This window comes from Adelges cooleyi, unplaced genomic scaffold, assembly GCF_023614345.1.
Source record: "Adelges cooleyi isolate 19-005CV unplaced genomic scaffold, UGA_ACOO_1.1 ACOO_flye_CR_arks_rails_tigmint_CR_PRNA_376, whole genome shotgun sequence".
In the NCBI taxonomy this organism is placed as follows: domain Eukaryota; kingdom Metazoa; phylum Arthropoda; class Insecta; order Hemiptera; family Adelgidae; genus Adelges; species Adelges cooleyi.
The window spans coordinates 5,741,935-5,763,498 of NW_026096053.1; the positions used below are offsets into that span (position 1 = coordinate 5,741,935).

The window sequence follows — 21,564 nt, forward strand, 5'->3', positions numbered from 1 at the left end:
TATTATTACTATGGTTGTCATATCCAGAGTTACGGTCACAATCCACTGCACAAAACCATTGACCTCGAGTCTTTTAAGTATCGTATAAGTTCCAATTGAATAATGTACTACTAGAAACACACATACTCGGAATCTAATTGCGATCGAGTGCTTGAATGTATTTTTCACAGTTTTCAAATGGCGTTGTGTCTTGTGCTTTAGTAACCGCAGAACGACCATGGACTTGACGTGGGTTAACATGAACTTTTTGTATTACACGTGCAAATCGTTTGGTCTGTTTCCCTTTGCCGGCAACAGGAAATGCTTGTCGCTCGCTTTTTCTGCAGTCGTATGGTCAATAACGGTATTGTCATGTCTTCAAACCATTTTCGAAATATACCGATTCAGCTACGACGCGTTAGGGTACCAATTGTGGCGAAAGGTTAACGGAGGGAGGGGGCAAGAAAATAAATGTACCTTTTGTCACTTCTACTTGTCGGTTGTCGTTTCGTTGCAGATATTGTTCATTAAAGTGTGCATCGAAGGTTTGGCGGCATTGTTGACCATCATAATATCTGCGCACAAAAGCTTCAGCTTTCTTGCACTGCTGGACAAGTTCAACAGAGTCGACCGGGTCTCCTTGCAAATCCAATGTGAGCAAATCGGACGCGCACAAATATATTACACGTTGTACATGGGTTTTGTTGTCGTTTACTCCTATTTATCCGTGTTCGGCACCAACAAACAAAATATCAAACATGTTTTTTGGCCGTTGACGTGCTGTTTGAATATGTTGGCGTCCGCGCAATATGCCATATTCATGAGGATATTGAGAAATAAATACGAAATGGCAAACGGCTTATTTCAAAGTTGTAAGTGATTTTTGTACATTTTCTAAATTAAAAATTATAATTCCAAATTTCCAATGTGTTCTACGAATAAACTTTTGGATAAACTTTCAAAAGATATTTTGAAAAAAAACTGATGAACTAAATCAAATTTTTAATTTAAACTTTGCTCCCCTGTAAAACTTTACAAAGGAGATACAAACATTGTTTGTTTAGTGAATTTTTTTACATCTTCCCCATTTATTGGTTATTATTATTTTTTATTAATTCAATTTTTGGACATAGATATGGATAACACAAGGACCTATATGCAACTCATGTATCCAAGGGAAATAGACCGTTTATTCGCAGAGCTACGCTATATAACCAATGAAGTTAAGACACATTACGCCGCCAATACCCTTTTGTTTGTGGTCGTGACTGCTGCTATTTTCGTGTCCGATGTAACGATATTATCATGTCATCTCATCTACAAAGCTCATGCACATATGAATAAACAAGCGTTTTTTATAAGCGTTTTTCGCCTAATATTTTTTTTCTTTTTTGTTCGAGAGGCGCACAATACAATACAATCGGTAAGTCAAGAAACAACCAATAGATAATATTTTATCGAAAATTATGGTGCTGAAAGTAGAAGTTACATAAATAATACAATGTTCATAAAAATGTTAATATTTCAACACACCATTTTTGCAGACCAAACAGACAGTACTCATTGCACACAAAGCATTATCGAGGACTAACAATGCGGTTATTTCTAAAGAAGTATAGTAGACAAAAAATATCGCATGTTTTTAAAACTTGCTAAATATTTGTATTTGTTTAGTTGGACACGTTCATATTGAGCTGTTGGATTCATCCGATTGTATTTGATGTTTATGATTTGTTTGACTTGGACTATCAACTTATTCAATCAGTAAGAGTAGTTTTAAATGCTTAATTACATCGTTGTCACCGGCTGCACATTATTCTTTACGTGAAATGTAAAAACAAAATTAATTTTCGCTTGTACTTTAGTTTCTTAAAAAATCTTTGGGCCACTATTTTAAACACAGTAAGAAGAATATTTTCATAATTTTGGTTTTCCAAACGCATTTTTATGCAGATAACGCAAAAATATAACCTTACAACAATACATTTAATTTGTTACACTTTCATGTTTAAACATTTTCATTTTGCCATTTTTTTAATACCAATCTTAATAATTAATACACTTCAATATCTTTTAGATTTTGGTAGCAGTGGCTACTTATACAGTTGTGCTCGTGCAAATTCAACTGGCTCTTCTGGAACACGCATCCAAGGCAAACTCTGCGATTGTTTAAGTGAAAAAAATATATTACAATATATCTTGTTATTAGCTTGTTTGTGTTTAACAATTTTACATTTTTAATAATGAAATAACTAATAATTTTCCTCATCATTCCGGTATTATTATGTTGATTCAGTCAAGAACACTTTCTGACGGTGTTCATGATATATTTGTAAATGTTTATCATTTCTAAGTTGGTTGTTATTAAATAATAGATCACTAGATCAACCGTAATTGACTTGTAATTTATTGTAGCAGATTTGTATTGCAAAAACGTCTGTGCAAATAGTATGTAACCTAAATCGTACGAGCAGCATTGTATGTATCGGCAGCTCTTTGTGTTGTTGTTAATATTGCTCATTACCGAATACAGAAACTCTCAAAGTACACGTTGTTCGTTCAATAACGCAGAACTATGCGCTCCATATTGTATTTTTCGATAGCCTTACACTATATTGTGTGCTGTCATTTAGCAACAGCTACTGTAACGACCGCCTCCGTCAATGCCGTAGCTCAGAACGTATCAGCAATACCTTCAATTGGAAACGGCTCCTCGAAAAATGGTATGTTGCGACCGCTTGCGCTTAACAATACCGTTAGGATGGCTCCGGTCAGAGCAAGTCACGGAAGACTTATGGTGAATAACGAACTTGGAAATGAAGCAAATGTCGTGCAGCAAACCATAACTCCAGTGCTGAAAACTGAAGTTCAATCAGCAACGTACAGCGAGACGAACGGAGATGTGAATCCTGAATACACGAATGTGGAAGAGACAGGTAAAGAAACGGAGATATTTCGCGATGGCTTACTTGGTGTTTTAAAAGAGCATTTATTATTCAGCTTACAAATGGTCGACGACAATAAAATTAAATCTTTATTATTCCTCACCGACTTTATACAAATCGGACAGAATTTACTAAACGACTCGGTCGCTCTACTGTACAAAAGTGCTCTGGACATAAAAGACATAATGAAACTGTATTTTTTCGTTACCGATCCGCCCAGAGAAGTGAAAGATGAAAAAGATTCGACGGCTAGCCAGCAAATCGGTAATATAAAAAATGGCATTGTCACCAAGTTTGAGGACATCCTAGGCAGCGTAGACATATCGAATATACTGCACTTGAACGAGTTGAAGCAAATTAAGCTAACTACACAAAACACACTTTCACAAATGGCCTTAGACGCTGGTAACAAAATAGCGTCGGAAAATAATGGACTAGTACTACCCGGCACCCCGTATCACTTTATATGCAGAGGCCTATTGAAATGGTCCCGTTTGTTGCAGTCAGACAACCAAAATGCCCGACGAATACTAAATAAGATCAAGAGATTGAAACAGGCGGGAAAAACTGTAAGAGATTTTATCGACAATAAATACGTACTCAACATTAAAAATTTCGATCCAAGTGCTTATGCAACACTCCAAGACGTAAATAATGTGTTTTTGAGTCACTTGTACAAATACACAATATTATTGGCGATGTTGATAGAAGAAAACAAAGAGAAGTTACAATCTTCGAACCAACAGACAATCACGTCCGTGACGACACTGGTCAATCAGCTTCATTTGTTTTTCGAAGCTTTCACCACGTTATTTGTCGAACGACAATGGACTTACGTCATCAAACCGCAATCTAAACCTATTTTTGAGGAGTTCAAAAACTTTCTTGGCTCGATCACATCGATGGTAACCACCAACCCTCAACACGTCGCAAACCGTTCGCTAGAATTAATACCGGAGTTGACCGAGAGATACTTAGTAGATTTGTATGTGAACGATAAAGACAAATGGTTAATCGTTGTTAAAGGTGATATCCAAAAGTTATTAGCCGAAAACAATAATGACATCAGTTCGGCTTTGACAATAATCAGAAACGAAGCCATCGAAGATATGGCATTTTTTTTAGATGATTTAAATCCTAAATGGCCAGAGCCGATGCCAGACGACTCGAATGGTATTATAACAGCAACTAGCCCTAACCATAATTTATTGTCATTTTAAAAAAAAACAATAATTCTGGCTTAAAAAAAATATTATATCATAAAATATGATTATATCTATATTTAAAAAATATTAAAAAGTTTTGTTCATTGAATTTAATATTGTGGGGAAAAAAAATTAATTGTAATCAATATTTGTGGGAAAAAAATAAATAATTAATTGGAAAATTTAATACGTGTAAATTTATTTTTACATTATGTTGTATTTAATTAAGTAATTATATGAATTATAAATGTTACTATTTAAGTTTACTAAATAAAATGTAAAACGTAAAATAAATGGAAAATATTGAATACTGATAAACATTTTAGCTTCAATTTTTTATTACGTATACCTTACGTATTTGTGCTTCAGCATAATTGGCCAGGTACGTATTTTAAATTGTACGTAGACAATATAATCAGCTACAGTAAATTACACCATCGTATGAGGTAGCTCATACGATTTAGGTTACATACTATTTTCACAGTCGTTCTTGACAGTTTTAGAATATTAACTAATTACTAAACAATAAGGTTTACCTACAGCGAAGATGTTTAAGTAACATTTGTTATTGAATGTACAAAATTGTAGGTCACCCGTCACATTTATAAAGAAACATTTCGGTTAAATTTTAATTTAGAGCGTATAATTAAAACAAATACAATTACACCTTTAACTTTGATGTACTTAAATATATTGCGGTAGTTGAAGCCTGAAGGGGAGGGTATAAATTTGTCAGCTTGGAAATGGAATTTTTCTAGATGACCCAGATCATATAAAGCTTACCTGGTGACCTATGTACCATCTGCTACCAACTGAAACGTATTTTAATATGCAATTTCAGAAACAATCTTTTATAATTGAAATTAGAATTTTCTTATTTTTTTACGTTTATAATAAAAAATATCAACAAATTGTATTATCTTTTTTAAGTAAGTACACAAAACTGTTCAAAAATAGGAAAAAATCGACGTTTTTCAAAATAAGGGCTTATTAATAAAAAAAAATATAATCTATAGCAAAAACCTAACGTCAATTTCCAACGAAATTTTAAATATAATTTTGACGGTAATTAGAAAAACGGAATATTTGTAAAAGCAACAAGTAATTAATTGAATTAACAAAAAAAATAATTGTTAAAAATTTAAAAAACTGATTTTGTTGAATTTACGTGACTAAATCTATGTAATGAGAACTATTTTTAGCTTTGATGTGAAATTGGTTTTACAATGTGTTTATTTGTGTCAGTTAGCACGATAATTTTTATATTTGACATTTTTGATATGTTGTAACCGAATATAATTAAAACACCTAAATAAAATGACCTAATAATTATAAAAGAAAATTATCACACATAACACAAATTATCGACGCAGTAGTTATTTAGTATTTTTAGAAAAGTTACTTATGCATACATTTAGTGCTACATCACAAACAAATTAATTCTATTAATAATTACAAAATTATCATTAAATGCGTTACTAGGGAGGGGGTGAATTATAGTAACAAATCGAAGAAAGAATATTATTTTAGTCACCTTAAGCCAATTTGATAAATATTTTACTTGTTAATACAAATAACTGATTACTAAAACAATATTTTTTAATTAACAAAATCATATTATTTATTCTTAAATTATAGAGGCTTGTTACGATATATCATTGATTTTTATTCAGTGTAGTGCACACAAAAAAGGCCTGGCTTTCATTTTCTTTAGTCATTAAATAATGTACTGTTTAGACTTAAGAATCACAATTTTACATTCAATTTTAGCCAATGCAAATTGTAATTCTCAATTAATATAATATTACACATACATATAAAAATTGTTTTCGAGTTATTTTTTCTTATATTTTTAAGAGTTGTTATTCTCGATTATTTACATTAGAAGCCTAACATAACATATTTTAAGCATTTTCAATTTAATACACGATATGTTTTACAAAAACAACATATTGTATTCATTTTCGATGAGCACTTGAAATATTCATCTATGAAATAGTACAGTTGGAAGCATTTTAGGTTACAATGACCTAGTTATTTTTTTTGTCTTTTTATTTAAAAGTTAAAACAAACTTGCAAATTATTCTCAATACCTAATTATTTGCCGAGATTTAACAGTTGAGTTGAAAAAATGATCAGATTATTGAAAACATTTAAAGGCTATTTAAAAAAAAAACTTTAGCCTGAAACCAAATGCAAATGATAAACAAATATTCAATGCACACCATTGTTATGGTAGTAAAATATACAATCTATAACTATTTATAAATATCCCTAAAAATGGATATTAAGATTTGTTGAGACAAAAATGAAAACGACAAACGATGGCAACAAATAAAATATATTTTTAAAGGGAGATTTTCATATAGAACGACATACGTTATTTAAATTGGCATTGCATAGTATAATAAGAAATATAGGTAATGCATTCCTTAATAAACAAAACGTCAGTTCCAGGAATGATTTTTTAGGAGTTTATTCTATCCAAACATTGAATTCCAAGCCGAACGTTCTACATATATATTTATGTATATATACATCTATGATTTTACACAATAATGATGTTTACCGGAGAGAAAAATAACATAAAAAAAACAGCCCCCGTCTGTAACTAACAGATGCGAAGAAAAGCAAACGATATAGATAGGTCAAAAAGTACCACAGGTGCCTTCGATTTAGTTGAACGAAGGATGTAAAAATAAATATATTTATGTAGAAAATAGGTACGTACATTTCCATATGTTTTAACGGAACCGCTTCAGTGGCGTTGTTGTCCCAAAAGGGGAAAAAAGGTCTAAATTCGAGGAATCGGTCGTGTTCAAAAAGAAAAACAAACAAAACAATTCCAAATAAACACGCAACAAATACTTGATATTCCCCTAAAAACTAATATCACTTTTGTGGTTCCAATAAAAAAATAATGTCTATAGTAATATGTCCTTTACTGAAATATTAATTCAACACATGGTAAATAAAAAAAAAAAACAATAGTCTAATCTAAAAGTGTAAGTAGATAAAATAACTGGTAAAAAATATTACATCTTTACCCTAACAGCGCAGATGAATCTTGTTTACCCTTTAAAATACAATTTTTAACTTGAAAATTGTTTTTAATAATAGGTATAATAACAATGTTATTTCAACATTTTTTGCTAAGACAATGTTTTTGCTGATAAAATGTCGGTAAAAATAAAACTTAGATAACCGTGTATTTACTTTCATAGGCCATAGTTTTTTAATCCTGTTTTATAACATTTATTTCTATAATATATTGTATTGTTTTAAAACGCGTTAAATAGTAAAAGAATAAGTGTTAAAGTATAATTTGGTAATTTTTATTATCGTAAAATTATAAACTTTCTATATTATAATGTAATGTATTTGAATTTTGACTTAAAATAATTTGTTTGTTATTTTAAATAATCATTGCTACGAATAGAAAAGTGTAAACTTTTTAAAGTTAATTACTCAGAACATTTATTTAAAACAAAAATTAGAGACTATGGGACTAAACTGGCGATTGGTTTGTAAATATTTCTTCTTCTTAGCTTACCGGTCCATTAAGGACCTGCCTTCAACAGGTCTCCCCATCTCTCTATTGTAAGTCGACTCATATGTCACATTCTAGTCTATGGTTTTCAAATCCTTGGCAACTACATCGATCCACCGGGTCCTGGGTCTTCCTAGGGGTCTTTTTTGACATTTACATGTCTTAGCTCTGGCACATAACCGAAAAAAGCGTTACCAAAAAAAGCCGAGTTTTTCAGCCGAGTCTGCAACCACGAAAGAGCATTTCAATGTCCCGTTGAAGTACCGAATAAATATAGATTAGTTGTGGAATTATAATTAAAAAAAAAAAAAATTACATGGATCTTCCAGTTACAGCATATGCTAAGGAGATTAAAAAAGTATGTACAATCATGTTTCTGGCTAAAATTGTAGTGTTTATTATCTGGCCAAAAGTAACTTCACATAGTTTAATATATAGAGAATTAAACTGTTTTGAATTTATTATTTAGTTCTAATTTGAACGTTGAACGTACATCATATCTCTTATCTCCTATATCTTACCCCTATCACTCACCCCTATCCCCTACCCCTATCACTCACCCCTATCTCCTGTCCCCAACCCCAACCCTATCCCCCCCCCCCTTATCTACTACACCTAGTTCCACCTCCAACCCATCTTCGTGTGGTAACGCTCTTTTGGTAAAGCTTTTTTTCGATTATTTGCCATAGTTAATTCCACCCTTTTCCCATACCCACCTCATCTTCAACCCTTTCGCTTTTTTCGTTACGCTAGGAGATAGGGGATGGGAGATAGAGGGTGAGTGATAGGGAAAGATATAGGAGATAAGAGATATGTTGTACGTTCAACGTTCAAATTAGAACTAAATAATAAATTCAAAACAGTTTAAGGGCCCAAATTCTCTATGAATTGTTTTAAGCCAAATATTAAACACACAATATTAGCCAGAAACTTGATGTTTTAATATACTAGCTTGTTACTGCTTCTTAATATACTATATCATTATTTATAATTCCACCACTACTCTAAATTTATCTCGGTACTTCAACTCGACATGTAAATGCTCTTTTGTGGTTGGAGACTCGGCTGAAAAACTTTTTGTTCATTTTTTCCACAAGTACTTTTTTTATTAGTTGACCATCCGCTCTCCAAGTGTGTCCAAACCACTCTAGCCTTTTATTCCTGATATAGGCTAGAATGTTTGGTCTTTTGTATAATTCCTGTAGCTCTTCGTTTTTCTTCTGTCAAACGTATTTGTTTCTCGGTTAAATCGTGGTCCAAATATATTCTGGAGTATTTTTATTTTAAATATTAAAATATGTTGTGTAAATTATTTTATACAGCTACTATGACACTTAATTTTTACTAAAACATAGATTGCGATTTACCACGATAGTTTTAGAGGAAAAATACCTACTATGAAATGGAAAGATGATGACATTTTGGAGAGAATGTGAAATGGTGTATCAGATTTTCAATATATTTATCATTTGGCCTAATATATACTATTGAAAAAGGTATTTTTTACGTTAGTTATTTAGTTTGTTTCTTTGTTATATAATTGTAAAATAAAATTAATTGTAATTATAACTAATATAATTAATTAAGTATTTAATTAAGTTGTACAACTGTTTACAAATTTTGATTATGGACGCAACGGCCAACGAATGAATATGTTAATGTTATGAATATGCTAAAATATTTTGTACTATCTTTAAGATACCTAAGCTGTGAATAAGTGTTACATAATGTATTTAAATATTAGTTAAAAGTTATAACATTTGTTTTATTATCAAAAATACTGCCTACTTTAAATACTTATCTATGGCCTACTGGCCCTACTCATAATATGGTATATTATAATATTATCTCAACTATTATGCGTGTAGCACTAATTACAATACGTATAAAAAAAAACACCAATTGTCATAATAAATTCTAAGGACTATAAAACTAACAACAATTATTATTATAACTTTGTTTGACCTTTGCGTTATTGCCTTCTAATCTTATTAAAAAAGTAGGGATACATTTTCTAATAAAAGTAGAAGATGTATCAAAAAACAAAATGATAACATGTCCGTATTTGCAACACCTACTAGTATTTTTTCTTTAAATCAAGTTGTTCAACGAAAAATATTTTTTTTAAAAACTTAAAGCCAAAATGTCTAACAAATTAACAAGTGTTAAAGATTACGAGAACTACGCTGTCAATACGTTGCCAAAACCGGTTCTTGGTTATTACCAAGGCGGTGCTTGTGAAGAATTTACTCTTTCCATAAACAACAGAGCTTTTAATAAGTAAGATTAATAACAAATTACTATAACTTAATTAATACCAATTATCATTGATAAAATAATGAACTTTTTATAGATTACGAATAATACCACGTATGCTACGTAATGTGCAGAACCGTGACTACAGCCTAACCGTCCAGGGAAACAAAGTACGGCTTCCTATTGGTATTTCACCGTGTGCAATGCACAAGATGGCACACGAGGACGGAGAGTGTGCATCGGCTAGAGGTAAAATAATACCACGGTACTTATGTGAAGTCTCAATTTTAAAACTGTTTTAATGATGAATTGTGATCTCCCGTTATACAGCTGCCGGTAAATACGGAGCAATATTTATCCTTTCGACATTATCCAATTGCAGTTTAGAAGAGGTAGCTCACGCAGCACCAGACACCGTTAAATGGTTTCAACTTTATGTTTACAAAGATAGGTAACTGGGTATTGTATTATGTTTTTAGTTTTATTTTGTTCAATAACTTTTGTATACATTTTTAAGAGCAATGACAATATCTTTGATCCAGCGAGCAGAGAAAGCCGGGTACAAAGCGCTTGTACTTACTGTCGATACGCCTGTTTTTGGAATACGATACAGAGATATAAAAAATAATTTTAGCTTACCAAGTCACTTAAAGTAAGGATTCAATGTCATATGATTTCAATCATTTTTAAAGTAAAATTACTTTTTAAACGTAGATTAGGAAATTTCTCTGAAGAAAATTCTAAAATGTCCAAAACTGATGGCTCTGGTTTGACAGACTATGTAATGAAGTTGTTCAATGATCAATTAGTGTGGGACGATGTATTATGGCTTAAAAGGTAATTTTTAAAGCTAAACTCTGAAATAATGATTTTAAACAAATACATTTCAGAATTACAAAGCTGCCAATAATTATCAAAGGTATCCTTAGCGCGGCAGATGCTAGAATCGCTGCTGATTTAGGATGTAATGGAGTGTTTGTTTCAAATCACGGAGGAAGACAACTTGACACATCACCAGCAACAGTATATATATATATATATATATTAAGATACAATAGTAAAATACTCGATAATTTGAATAAAATTAAATAATGTAAAACAGATTGAAGCACTTCCCAGTATCGTGCGAGAAGTTGGACACCAAGTCGACGTTTATCTTGATTGTGGTATAAGACAAGGTACCGATGCGTTCAAAGCTTTAGCTCTTGGCGCCAAGATGGTAAATTGACAAATCATAACCAACATTGCAGTTTCATAGTTTTTATTATAATTTAAAAATACTAAAGTTTTTTCAAATTGTTTTAGGTGTTTTTGGCTCAACCAATATTGTGGGGTTTAACTTATAATGGCCAAAAAGGAGCTGAAGATGTCTTTGGTTTAATTATTAACGAATTCGACAATGCTATGGCATTGACAGGTACAATACATCACTTTATTCCGCAATGTTAAATATTATTATTGTGTTAATCCGTTTGTTAATTTTGAATAGGATGTCGGAAACTAGATCAAATAAAAAAAGAAATGGTAGTGCACGAATCAGTGTTCTCTAAATTATGAAAAAAAACTAGTTACCGTATTTCAATAATAGATAATTTTTTTTAATAGTAAATATGTTTATACAATTTTGTTTTTAATAAATTACTTTAATTACAAATTATTGCTATAATTTATATTATTTGTTTTTATTATGCAAAAACTATAATTATCAAAGATGATAATAAAAAAACAACAGTATTATCATTATATATTATTTTGGTTAGGGATGTAACCAGACTTAGTAACGACTGGTATATTATATTCTGTGATGATAACCTCAAACTGTTCACCGGTTTAGTTGTAGATAAGAACAATAATACTGATAAGTAATAACGTTAGTCGACATGAAGAATCGATATGAACAATTTTCAAATTTAATAATGATAGTTAATACGTTGTTCTAGTGTTAGAAAATTTTATATTTTTTAAATTACAATACATGTTTGCTCGATGAAAACCGTTTTCTATTAATCGTAAAGCCATGTTAAGTGTTTTAAACCGTCATGTTTTTTCAAAAACATCCTTTCGGTACTTTGCACGCTGTGCTTCTTCAGATCAACAGTCGTTTAGTATGGCCAAAGTCAAAGCTCCACCAGTACCGGACATAGTAAGAAAACCACCTCGTGTACCGTTCCTGAAATCATTGTATGCCGGACAATACGATGTTGAAGTGCTGACGTATCCGGAAACATTGAACTTGGAACGGCATAAAGACTTGGAATCAAGATTACAGCTAGTGCAAAACAACTGTACCCAAACTAGTAATGTACAGCAACTGGGTTTATTTTCAATGAATATTCCGTATCACAGTTCTGGTCTAAACTTAACCGTTACAGAAATGTCTAGAATTTTTGAACATTTCGATTCGAGTGTATTCAAAAGCGTATTTGAACATACAATATCTGTTGATATTATTAAAACATTTGGGACCCCCCAACAAAAATCAAAATATTTACCATTGTTTGCATCAGGCGCTGTTTGCTCTTTTCACGAAACAGTCAAAGCTTCAGCGTTACCTAATCAGAGTTGGGAATTGAACGGATCTGTTAATAATTCCGTAAGTACATTTATGTTAATCGTCGACGGAAGTAATGCATTTATAGTAGAGAAAGACCAAACGACAGTAACTGGGAATAACTTGCATTTAAAACAGTTGAACGTCTTAAAAGAGAACACTATTGAAAATATCGAAATAAAAAACATTTTAAACAATGGAAAATTGTACAAATGTTGTGGATTGATTAAATCACTTAAAAGTATTCTTCAAATTACTGTTGAAAATGTAATTAAAAAAGAAAGGCTCGGTGACAAACTGAGACACTACGACTCTGTTATAAAAACGCTATCAAAAGCGTTAATTAACATTTATACTATCGAAAGTATGATCTATTTGACTACATGGATGATAGATGGATTCGATAATGCCGATGTAGAATTAGAAGTAGCTTCTACGGAAATGTACACCCGTCAAGCTGTAACTACGACGTTAAGAGATTTAAAATCGTTATACGGTAGAGGTTCTATAAATGAACCGTTTTTATCCAAGTACAATGACGTTGATAATCTACTTGTAAATTTGACAAATAATATTGAATTATCCGAATTTATTGGTTCTTGTGGAGTCGATTATTTAAATAAATTTGGATGTGAAAGTAACACATCTTTTTTGGTATCGGCTTTTAGAAAATACAAGATGAAAAGAGATGATCCGAGTCTAATATTAGGACTGCAACAATACTTACATCCCGCCTTGATGGTACAATATAATTTTTACTATTATAATAAATTATTTTACTAAACGTGTTTGTATTATATTTATCAGCATACAGCAGACTTTGCGGAGTACTGTGTGCTAAAATTTCAATATGGGCTTGAAATGAGCAAAACGAATGGTCACCTCAGCATCGATAACAAAATATTAATGGAATTGCTATCAAAAACAACTATGCATATTTATGCAATGACAGCCGTACTTGGTAGAGCGTCAAGATCATACTGCACCGGTATACGATATTCTGACTTAGAGGTAATACAATTTAACGTTTACATCAAACATTGTTTTTTTTTTTTTTTTACCAAAATTAAATTTTGGTAATTTCAAAATTGTGAAAAATAACATTTTTAGAAAAACAAAAACATTAAATTATGTAAGAAAGTTAAGTGTTGGATGTTTTTTGGAGGAAAAAAAACTAATGTAAAAATAATGTCTTATTTCCCTTTATTATTATTTTATTTTAATAATAAATAATTATTAATAATAGTATAATATATTTTCTTTTACCCTACACAATAATTTTTTTGAAATTTTGACTGGACTTCGTTATTATTTTTTTTATTATACATAAAGATTAACTTTTAAAATTTAGTACATATCAAACACTTTTTTAAATATTAAAAGGTATTTTTTGTAAAAGTGAAAACGAAATCTTATACAAAAAATGGTTTACACATTTTTGTGTAAATCAACATTGTTTACTGTATAACAATTTTGTTTTCTGAATTTAGATGACGATAGCTGAAATTGTAGTCAGAGAATCGTACGCCACATTGAAACCGATTTTAGAAGATGTTATTAGTGGATCATATGTTGCTGACAGTTCAGTTTATCAGTCTTTTGCCGAAAAGCTATTAAATAGGTAGAACTGTATAACGAATACCAATAAATGTACACTGTTTTAAAGTTTTTTAATAATAATGATACAACTTTATTTATCTATTAATGTATAATACAGATTATATTTTGTTTTAATTAAAAAAAAAAAAATATATATATATATATACCTATTCATAAATTGAATGGTACCACATATGTACATTAAAAAACTAATTTTGAATGATGCTCTTTCGAAAAACATTCACACGAAAATGTGTGAATTTTTAAAAACGGTATACAAATAAAAAAAACATGTGTTACACTAACTAAATATAATGATAAGTATATATGTATAAAAAAAATACATACTTATACATATATTTATAAATACTCGTATCGATCAATAATCAATAATTTTAAAAAAATAATTATACATAATATTAAGTTTTTTTTGAGCATTAAATAGTATGATCTTAGATAGATATATTTATATAGCATTAAGAATCAAGAAAAAAAAACAAAAATGAAAAAATATATGGAAAATGAAAGAAACCTTATAGAAGACAATAAACTATAATATTATTTACAATTATGGATTATTTTAATAATAAATTGATGTCGTTTACTTCTTGTAATTATCGTGGTAACCTCCGTATTGTGGTGCAGCGTGACCGTAAGGTTCTTCTTTCCAGAAGTTGAGGTCGATAGATGGAATTCTATCATAGTCATTACAAGATACCAACGGATTCCTGTTGATTTTTATAATTTCATATGTTAATACTATTATCATTTTAGCTAATAGTGTGCTGCGAGCAAAACCAGGCAAATTTTATTTAAATAACAAATTATAATGAATTAAAAACTTTGAATGCATTTTTTTAATATATGATATATTTTTTTTTAATTGATAAAATTGTAACTGTTGTTTCAAATGAAGTCTTACTTAAATTGAACAACTCATTATTTTTAATAACTTTCTCAATAAAAAATGGATTTGATATATTGTTTTGCTCTTTATGTGAATACATTACTATCTTCTATATTAAATTTCATTTGTATTTATTATATACATACATACAGTTTTATTTTAATCATTTTTCAATTAAAAAATAATATATTAAGTTTTTATTTTAGTATACAATTTTTTAAAAATAATGCTCAGGTCTGGTTATAAGTTTTATAAAAAAAAAGTAAATAATATATCCATCATCTGCCATTTTAGTTTCCAAAAACAAAACATATTTTATTTAGATAAAAAATTTAAGCTATTACTAAAACTGAAAATGTATTTTAAATTAATCGTTATTGGTAAATTATTGTTTTGTGTATTATATTCTAAAAGAAGTTACCCATGTTTGACTATTGCTGTTTTATCATATAAGTAAATATTGTTTATATAAAAGAATATGTTTAAATTTTAACATTTTAACTTATGAGTAAGGCCATTTTTGTTAAATTCTCATTATTTTTTTTATTTATTATAATATCGGTTAACTGATATAAATATTTTAGATAATTGACATTTTTAGCGCCGTCCTTATTTGCGTGACGGCAAATACTTGTACATGACGTTACGAATTTTGCCACAAGGCCTATCCTCGTAAAGAAAATATATATTTTTTAAAATGTAAATATTTAAAAAATCACGTTTTGACAGTTGATTAAATGTTTCAAAAATATATTTTTAAAAAAATGTTAAATTATTATGAAAATATATCCAGTTCTATATTTATATTTGCCACATTTTAACAATGTTTAAACAAGTTGCTTTTAAATATTGTTTTGGAATCTCCCGTCAAAATATGATTTTAAAAATATTAAAAATCTTTTTTACAACATTAATATTAAAATCTTAATGCAGAGAAGGTATTGTTTTTGCAATGAAGTGTTTTTATTATTTCATTAATTGTTTTTTTGTGTCTGGACTCACGTTATTTTCTATAGCGCTCAACCGATGTATTCATGTAGCGAGTTACAGATAGTAAGAACGTACCTTTTACAGATTAGCATCGAAGCCTTTATTTTTTTTTAAGAATAATCTCATCACTCAATTATAATAATTTGCCTACAGTCTTGTGTACCCCAATGTGGACCGACCCAGCGGTACCGGCTAGCCAACTTGCCCCTCCTCCCCACCCCTCAAACCGTAAACTCACTTGTCGGATATTTTCAGGAAACCTTGCGCTTGGATCGTGTGCAAATCGTCGCTGTTGTCGCAGAATATTCTCGACAGACTGGACTTGCGGATTTCGTTGAGTTGTTCTAAACACAAACAAACACAAAGTCAGCAAATATTTTTTAAACGCTTAAAAAAAAAATTCCGCTAAAAAAAAACGTGGCACTTACCGGGCGAGAAGGATCCGGGTTGACCGCCCAATTCGTAGAAGTAACGGTCAGACACTCTGGTCCTGTAAAACTGTTCGGTCAACAAGCACAGGAAAGTGGGTCCGGCTAAAGTATTGGGTACGTGAGCTTCCAAAGAGCCGCCGACGCTGAGGTCAACGTCGTCCGGATGGTTGTACAACAGAGCGAGTTTCTCGATACGCTGTGGAACGAACGAAACTGTGGCGTTAGACTTGGCAAAGAAAAAAGAACCTCCAAATAAAAATAAAAAAATTCTTACTTCAACGTCGATGTAGTCGGAGAAGTCTTCGAACTTGTGAGCCCTGGGCAAACCGCAGAACTCTCTGTAATCGTTGTAGGAAGCCAAACCATGGTCACGGCCTCTCTGCACGTCGATGGCTCTCAAATCCCGGCCGAACGGACGACCGTTGCGGAACAAGAAATCGGTGATCTACACATTTGAAAAAAATTTACATTAGATTGGTAAAGAGAAATCATGGAAAACTGTAAAATTGTACACTTTTGAAATCGGAAATTGCTTTTTTAATAATTAGGTTTAGTCAAACCAAAGTTAATGAATTTTAAGTAGAACAAAACGTGGTCGGACGCGATGGAAAGGGTCGTAAGTATGACAGAAGGGTGCCGCATGGCTGAGAGGACAACGGAATCGGCAGACGTGTGGATGGAGAGGATTTTGCTGATCGAACCCCCTTGTATATGAGATAAAGCGGAAAAGAAGCCGGTCCCACACGATTTTAGATATTTACTTCGCTAGTGAAGAACGGGTCGACTTCCTCTTGGCTCTGCGTGGCCAGACCTCTGGCCAGATGGTCGAAGTTGTATCCCTTCTCGATGATGGTCGGCCGGTTGAAGTAGTCGGACAGTCTGATGGCGGTGAGTAAGTTACGGTCTTCGCCGATCAAGCTGAAACACACACAAACGACGGCGGTTGTTTATTGGAACCCCTTAAAAAAACGGCGTGGCACGCAGACTTACTGGAATTGCCCTTGGATGGACGAATGGAAGTATCGGAAAGCGGCGTGAGCGTGGGCGTTTATGACGCTAGGGTCGACGTTCTCCTTGTAGTCGTTGGTGTAACCTTTGTTGTTCTTGTACAGCAAACCGTATTTCAACATGTTGTCCGTGCCCAAGATGATCGGCAGCCATTCGTGGTAGTTGATGTGCTGGAATTGGGCGATCAAGATCCTCCTGGCTTCTTGGTACAGAGTCTCGTCGTCCCAGTGGGGATTGACGTGCGACAAAACGGTGGCAATACGGTTGTGTTCCCTCAGGAAAAGAATCTGCAGCACGGTCAATTGTGGGTTCTGGTTGGCTCTTCGGTCACCTGGAAAAAACGGGCGAAATACAATAGAAGTTAGACAATATTATGTTTAGCCTCTGTCGACTGCAATATTTCAGTGACGCCTACCGAACTGGTAGCAAGGTTCCTCGTCGGTTTGTTGATCGCACACGGCGCTCTTGTTGGCGGCTGCGGGCGGCCACGGTCTTCCGTCTCTGAATTCCACTCTCAACCTACCACCAACTCCTTCGCGGAGGTTGTCGGCTAATCTTTGGCTGGATCCGTACACGAAGGAAGCGTCCATCCAATGCGATACGACCACCAACTGCAAGACCACAGCGAAATCGTTCGATACAGAATTATACTTTTAAAGTGAACCAATCAAGACAGTAAATCTAAGTGCACGGACCATTAAAGGTATTCTCTGTGTTTACATTCTGAACGGTATGCAAATTGCCAATAGGGCAATCCCCAACTCCTAATGGAATTGGTAGTTCCGGGCATCAAACAAGAAATTAGAACTATCCACGGTCCACCCAAATAGCCCTGGAAAGCTGGGAAGTACACGTTATCTTTTCGCCACCCAACGAAGCAAAGTCTGAATTTTAAAAATCCCAAACCCAGACTTTTAAAATATAATTTAAAAAAAAAAATTAAGTTTAGAATTTAGATTTTCATTTTGCTTTTTTAAAGTATTAAGATAATAGGATTGTTAAAATTCTAAAAATCTCGATTTTACCCAACACAGTGCCTTTCTGTAGTTCACGTTTTAGGACATATGCTGACCTAGATATTAATGGGCTGGAACCCACCTATTCCAAGTCTTCCTCGAAAACGTATCTACTTAGTTTTGGCTCAAATACCTACCGCTTAACACCGTTGGTCGACTTAACATTTAACAAATTAAATTACTTGTTCGGCGGGCTGATTTCCGGCATTGCATCCGGTTTCCAAATCGGTAGTCGACCTAACAAAGTTCATGCATTCTCTGTTGAATTTGGAGAACACCGGGTCATCGTCGGGGATTGTGATTGGGAAACAGTGGACGTCCGGGTTGTTGCTCAACAAACGGCCATTGTCGTCGCAACACCTGATGGAATGACGTTCTAAGAAAAGCAAAAAAAAAAAAATTAACATAAACATTTAACCTTATCCCGTTCAATAATAATTATTAAAAAGGATCAGTTTTTTTTTTGTATTTGGGATTATTATATTATCTGGGCAGGTAAAATATAGAATTATGATTTGCGAGAATGCTTTGAAACTGTTGTTGGTACATTGTCTTAGTACGTTGTCATTTTTTTAAATGAAATTGTCTCTGCTCAAGTAGTAACTTGCAAAGATTCAAAAGTCCGTGTTTATTAAATTATATATATTTATAGCCTCAGTTGTGGCCTGTGGGTGATGTAAACCGGTCATGACGAAGAATTTTATTTCATAACCGACTGATCCAATAACGTTGACGAGCTCGTTCACAACACAAAATTAACGCGGAAGAGTATTGCAAGTGGTTGAAATTTTGATTTTATGTTTTTGTTCATCGTCCGCCTGACTGCGTGTATACTTGCAACTGTAAGTATATTAGGAGTACCTTCTACTATTAGACGTATAGCTACGGTACCGACGACAGTCCCATTGACAATTGTAAGTTTATGCATGAACGTATATTATATTTTTACACACACAATACATATTATAAAAGCATCTCCGTGCAACCATAATAACGTGACGTTATGTGAAACACTGCCCGTACCGAGCAAAACACGATTCGGTCACGAAATCGCCATTGCCCGTTATTGTTGTTTGATACACGACTCGTGCAGTGTAGGTAGGACGACTGTAGACAATAATGATGATGATTATTATTACACAGCTTGCTGATTATAAGAAGAAAAAGTAGTAGTAGCTTAAGAAGAAAAGAGTTTAGGAAAAACACTCACACGTTGTTGATTTTTCTTTATGATGGTTTTTTAAATGGAAAAAAAATGTACTTTAATATGAATCGTTTTGCTTATGAAAGGTGTTAAACAGGGATTAAGTCTAACCTAACGTCAGTCATAACGTTGTTAAAATGTTAAAACGTCAAAAAAATAATACCAATAAAGTAAACGCATTTGTAAATACAATGCATGTCAGATCGATAACGAATAAACGAAAACGAAAATTTGAAATAAATAATCTAGGAGTATAACCCTAAAATTTGACATACTCTTTAAGTACAATGTGTACCTAAAAAGGTATTGGTTTTTAAAAAATATTCGAAATTATCAATACAGCTGTTGAAAACAAAAAAAAAACAACAAAAAAAGAGCGACTTCTTACTAAAAGGAGGTAGAAATTTGTTGGTTTTTTAAACGTTTTTTTTTTTTGGCATTTGTATCTGAAAATTAGAACAAAGTGTAGGTATTTGCGACTTAACCCTGGTTTTTACAAACACTGTCATTATTTAAGTTTAACCTGCGACGCCCAGCGTTACAACAAGGAATCGTTGGTCCACCGGTTTGGCATAAAAAACATATTATGTACATCTTTAAAATTTAGCTTCGGGCGGATTATACCAAATAAATAATAAATCTAAATAATTATTATTAAAAGTACGCGCATCTGTCCATCGGCACCGTAAATCGTAATGTCATTTTAATGCGTATAGATAATCGTATATATGTATATACATATCAAAGAACACTTTCTCCGAAGTCTGTCGGCGGCTTACATAATAAAAAATAACGTTCTTGTTAACTCCGTATCAGCCATAGGTACGTCATGTGAATTTTGCAATTGATATTACAAAAAACAATTTGGTCGGATTTAGCCGTAGGTGTGGGTAAATACACATTTTGCTTACTAGCTTGAGTGGTACCCATCGACATGGACATGTCGTGAGTGACAATCTGACCCCAGGTCATGGTGATCAGAGTCCAGACGGGATCGGGGATGGGAACGTCCGGGAACATGACGATGCTGATCAGACGGGAACTGGGCAAAGGTTCGCCAGACAAAGTGGTCGGTGGCGCATGGATACCTAAAAAAAAAAAGATAAATTACAATTTTCTTATTAAAAAAACAAGTATAAACGATTTAATAAATTTTTAATATAGTTTTTAATAAATTAATTCCGAGGCATAGGCTTAGTGAGGCGAGAATAAGAAAGTTTAGGTCCTTTAAAATCTTTCAAACTCACGCAGAATTTGAGTAAAAAATGAATTCCTTCCTTGGGTACTCCAGTTTTGTTAGTGAACATTTTTTTTTTATCTATGATAGCGTTTTGATTGATTTAAACTTTTATCCTTCCCCCCACCCCTAGCCAATGTTTCGGATCGATTTTGTAGCCCCCCCCCCCAAGAAAAAAGCTTGGAGAACAAGTAGTAATCAGAGTAAGAAATTGTAAAAGTGTTTAATAGTACTAATGAATATTTTTAGACTTCAGTAGATGATGGTCTAAAAAAAATTGTCAGGAGTTAAACTTAGAGCAATCGAGAGAAGTACCGTAGACAAATGGCTTGAGGATAAGTAAATTCTCTAAATAAGGGACTTCTAGTGATATCTCCAAAGATTTCTGTACGGAAAAGACAAATTCTTCAAAGGTCTTCTAAAGAAGCTGTATGATGTTCCAGCAGGTTTCATAATCCAGAACTTAGAAAGACATAATTTCACGGGCGAATCCAACTTTGCTTCTCAAATTGTAGTGAGGTTTTATGTATTTATTTAAATACGTAAAAGGGACTTCTAGTTGATTCGATAAGAAAATAAGACAGTAAGAAAATCGTACAGGACTTCAAGTGTTATTAAGAGATCAATAACAGAGTACAAGATTTCGTTAGGAAATAGAGGAAATATTTGAGTGTGTGATTAACATG

General features: G+C 32.3%; 4 protein-coding genes across 4 annotated transcripts in view; 3 read left to right on the forward strand and 1 right to left on the reverse strand.

Annotated features, from left to right (window-relative positions):
* Positions 1–447: 447 nt before the first annotated feature.
* LOC126840715 (uncharacterized) lies at positions 448–2,152 on the forward strand. Its single transcript, XM_050576628.1, has 5 exons — positions 448–851; positions 1,113–1,402; positions 1,524–1,592; positions 1,654–1,743; positions 2,057–2,152. Exons 1-5 carry the CDS (start codon positions 674–676, stop codon positions 2,150–2,152), a joined length of 723 nt encoding a protein of 240 aa, XP_050432585.1. The 5' UTR covers positions 448–673.
* Positions 2,153–9,601: 7,449 nt separating this feature from the next.
* Positions 9,602–11,590, forward strand: LOC126840536 (2-Hydroxyacid oxidase 1). Its single transcript, XM_050576363.1, has 9 exons — positions 9,602–9,959; positions 10,033–10,184; positions 10,266–10,386; positions 10,453–10,587; positions 10,650–10,772; positions 10,826–10,958; positions 11,038–11,154; positions 11,241–11,352; positions 11,425–11,590. The coding sequence occupies exons 1-9, from the start codon at positions 9,823–9,825 to the stop codon at positions 11,490–11,492; spliced, it is 1,098 nt and encodes a 365-aa protein (XP_050432320.1). The 5' UTR covers positions 9,602–9,822; the 3' UTR covers positions 11,493–11,590.
* Positions 11,591–11,793: 203 nt separating this feature from the next.
* Positions 11,794–14,616, forward strand: LOC126840217 (uncharacterized). Its single transcript, XM_050575822.1, has 3 exons — positions 11,794–13,227; positions 13,294–13,497; positions 13,977–14,616. The coding sequence occupies exons 1-3, from the start codon at positions 11,953–11,955 to the stop codon at positions 14,109–14,111; spliced, it is 1,614 nt and encodes a 537-aa protein (XP_050431779.1). The 5' UTR covers positions 11,794–11,952; the 3' UTR covers positions 14,112–14,616.
* The window catches only part of LOC126840216 (peroxidase), a 33,210-nt gene continuing 25,948 nt past the window's right edge, over positions 14,303–21,564 (reverse strand). The window contains exons 5-13 of the mRNA XM_050575821.1: positions 20,553–20,729; positions 18,620–18,813; positions 17,837–18,032; positions 17,404–17,752; positions 17,175–17,331; positions 16,688–16,858; positions 16,411–16,609; positions 16,221–16,326; positions 14,303–14,813 (exon numbers count right to left, since the gene is read on the reverse strand). Of these exons, the coding sequence (XP_050431778.1) occupies positions 14,687–14,813; positions 16,221–16,326; positions 16,411–16,609; positions 16,688–16,858; positions 17,175–17,331; positions 17,404–17,752; positions 17,837–18,032; positions 18,620–18,813; positions 20,553–20,729 (1,676 nt within the window). The 3' untranslated portion in view covers positions 14,303–14,686. The remainder of the gene's footprint in view (positions 14,814–16,220; positions 16,327–16,410; positions 16,610–16,687; positions 16,859–17,174; positions 17,332–17,403; positions 17,753–17,836; positions 18,033–18,619; positions 18,814–20,552; positions 20,730–21,564) is intronic.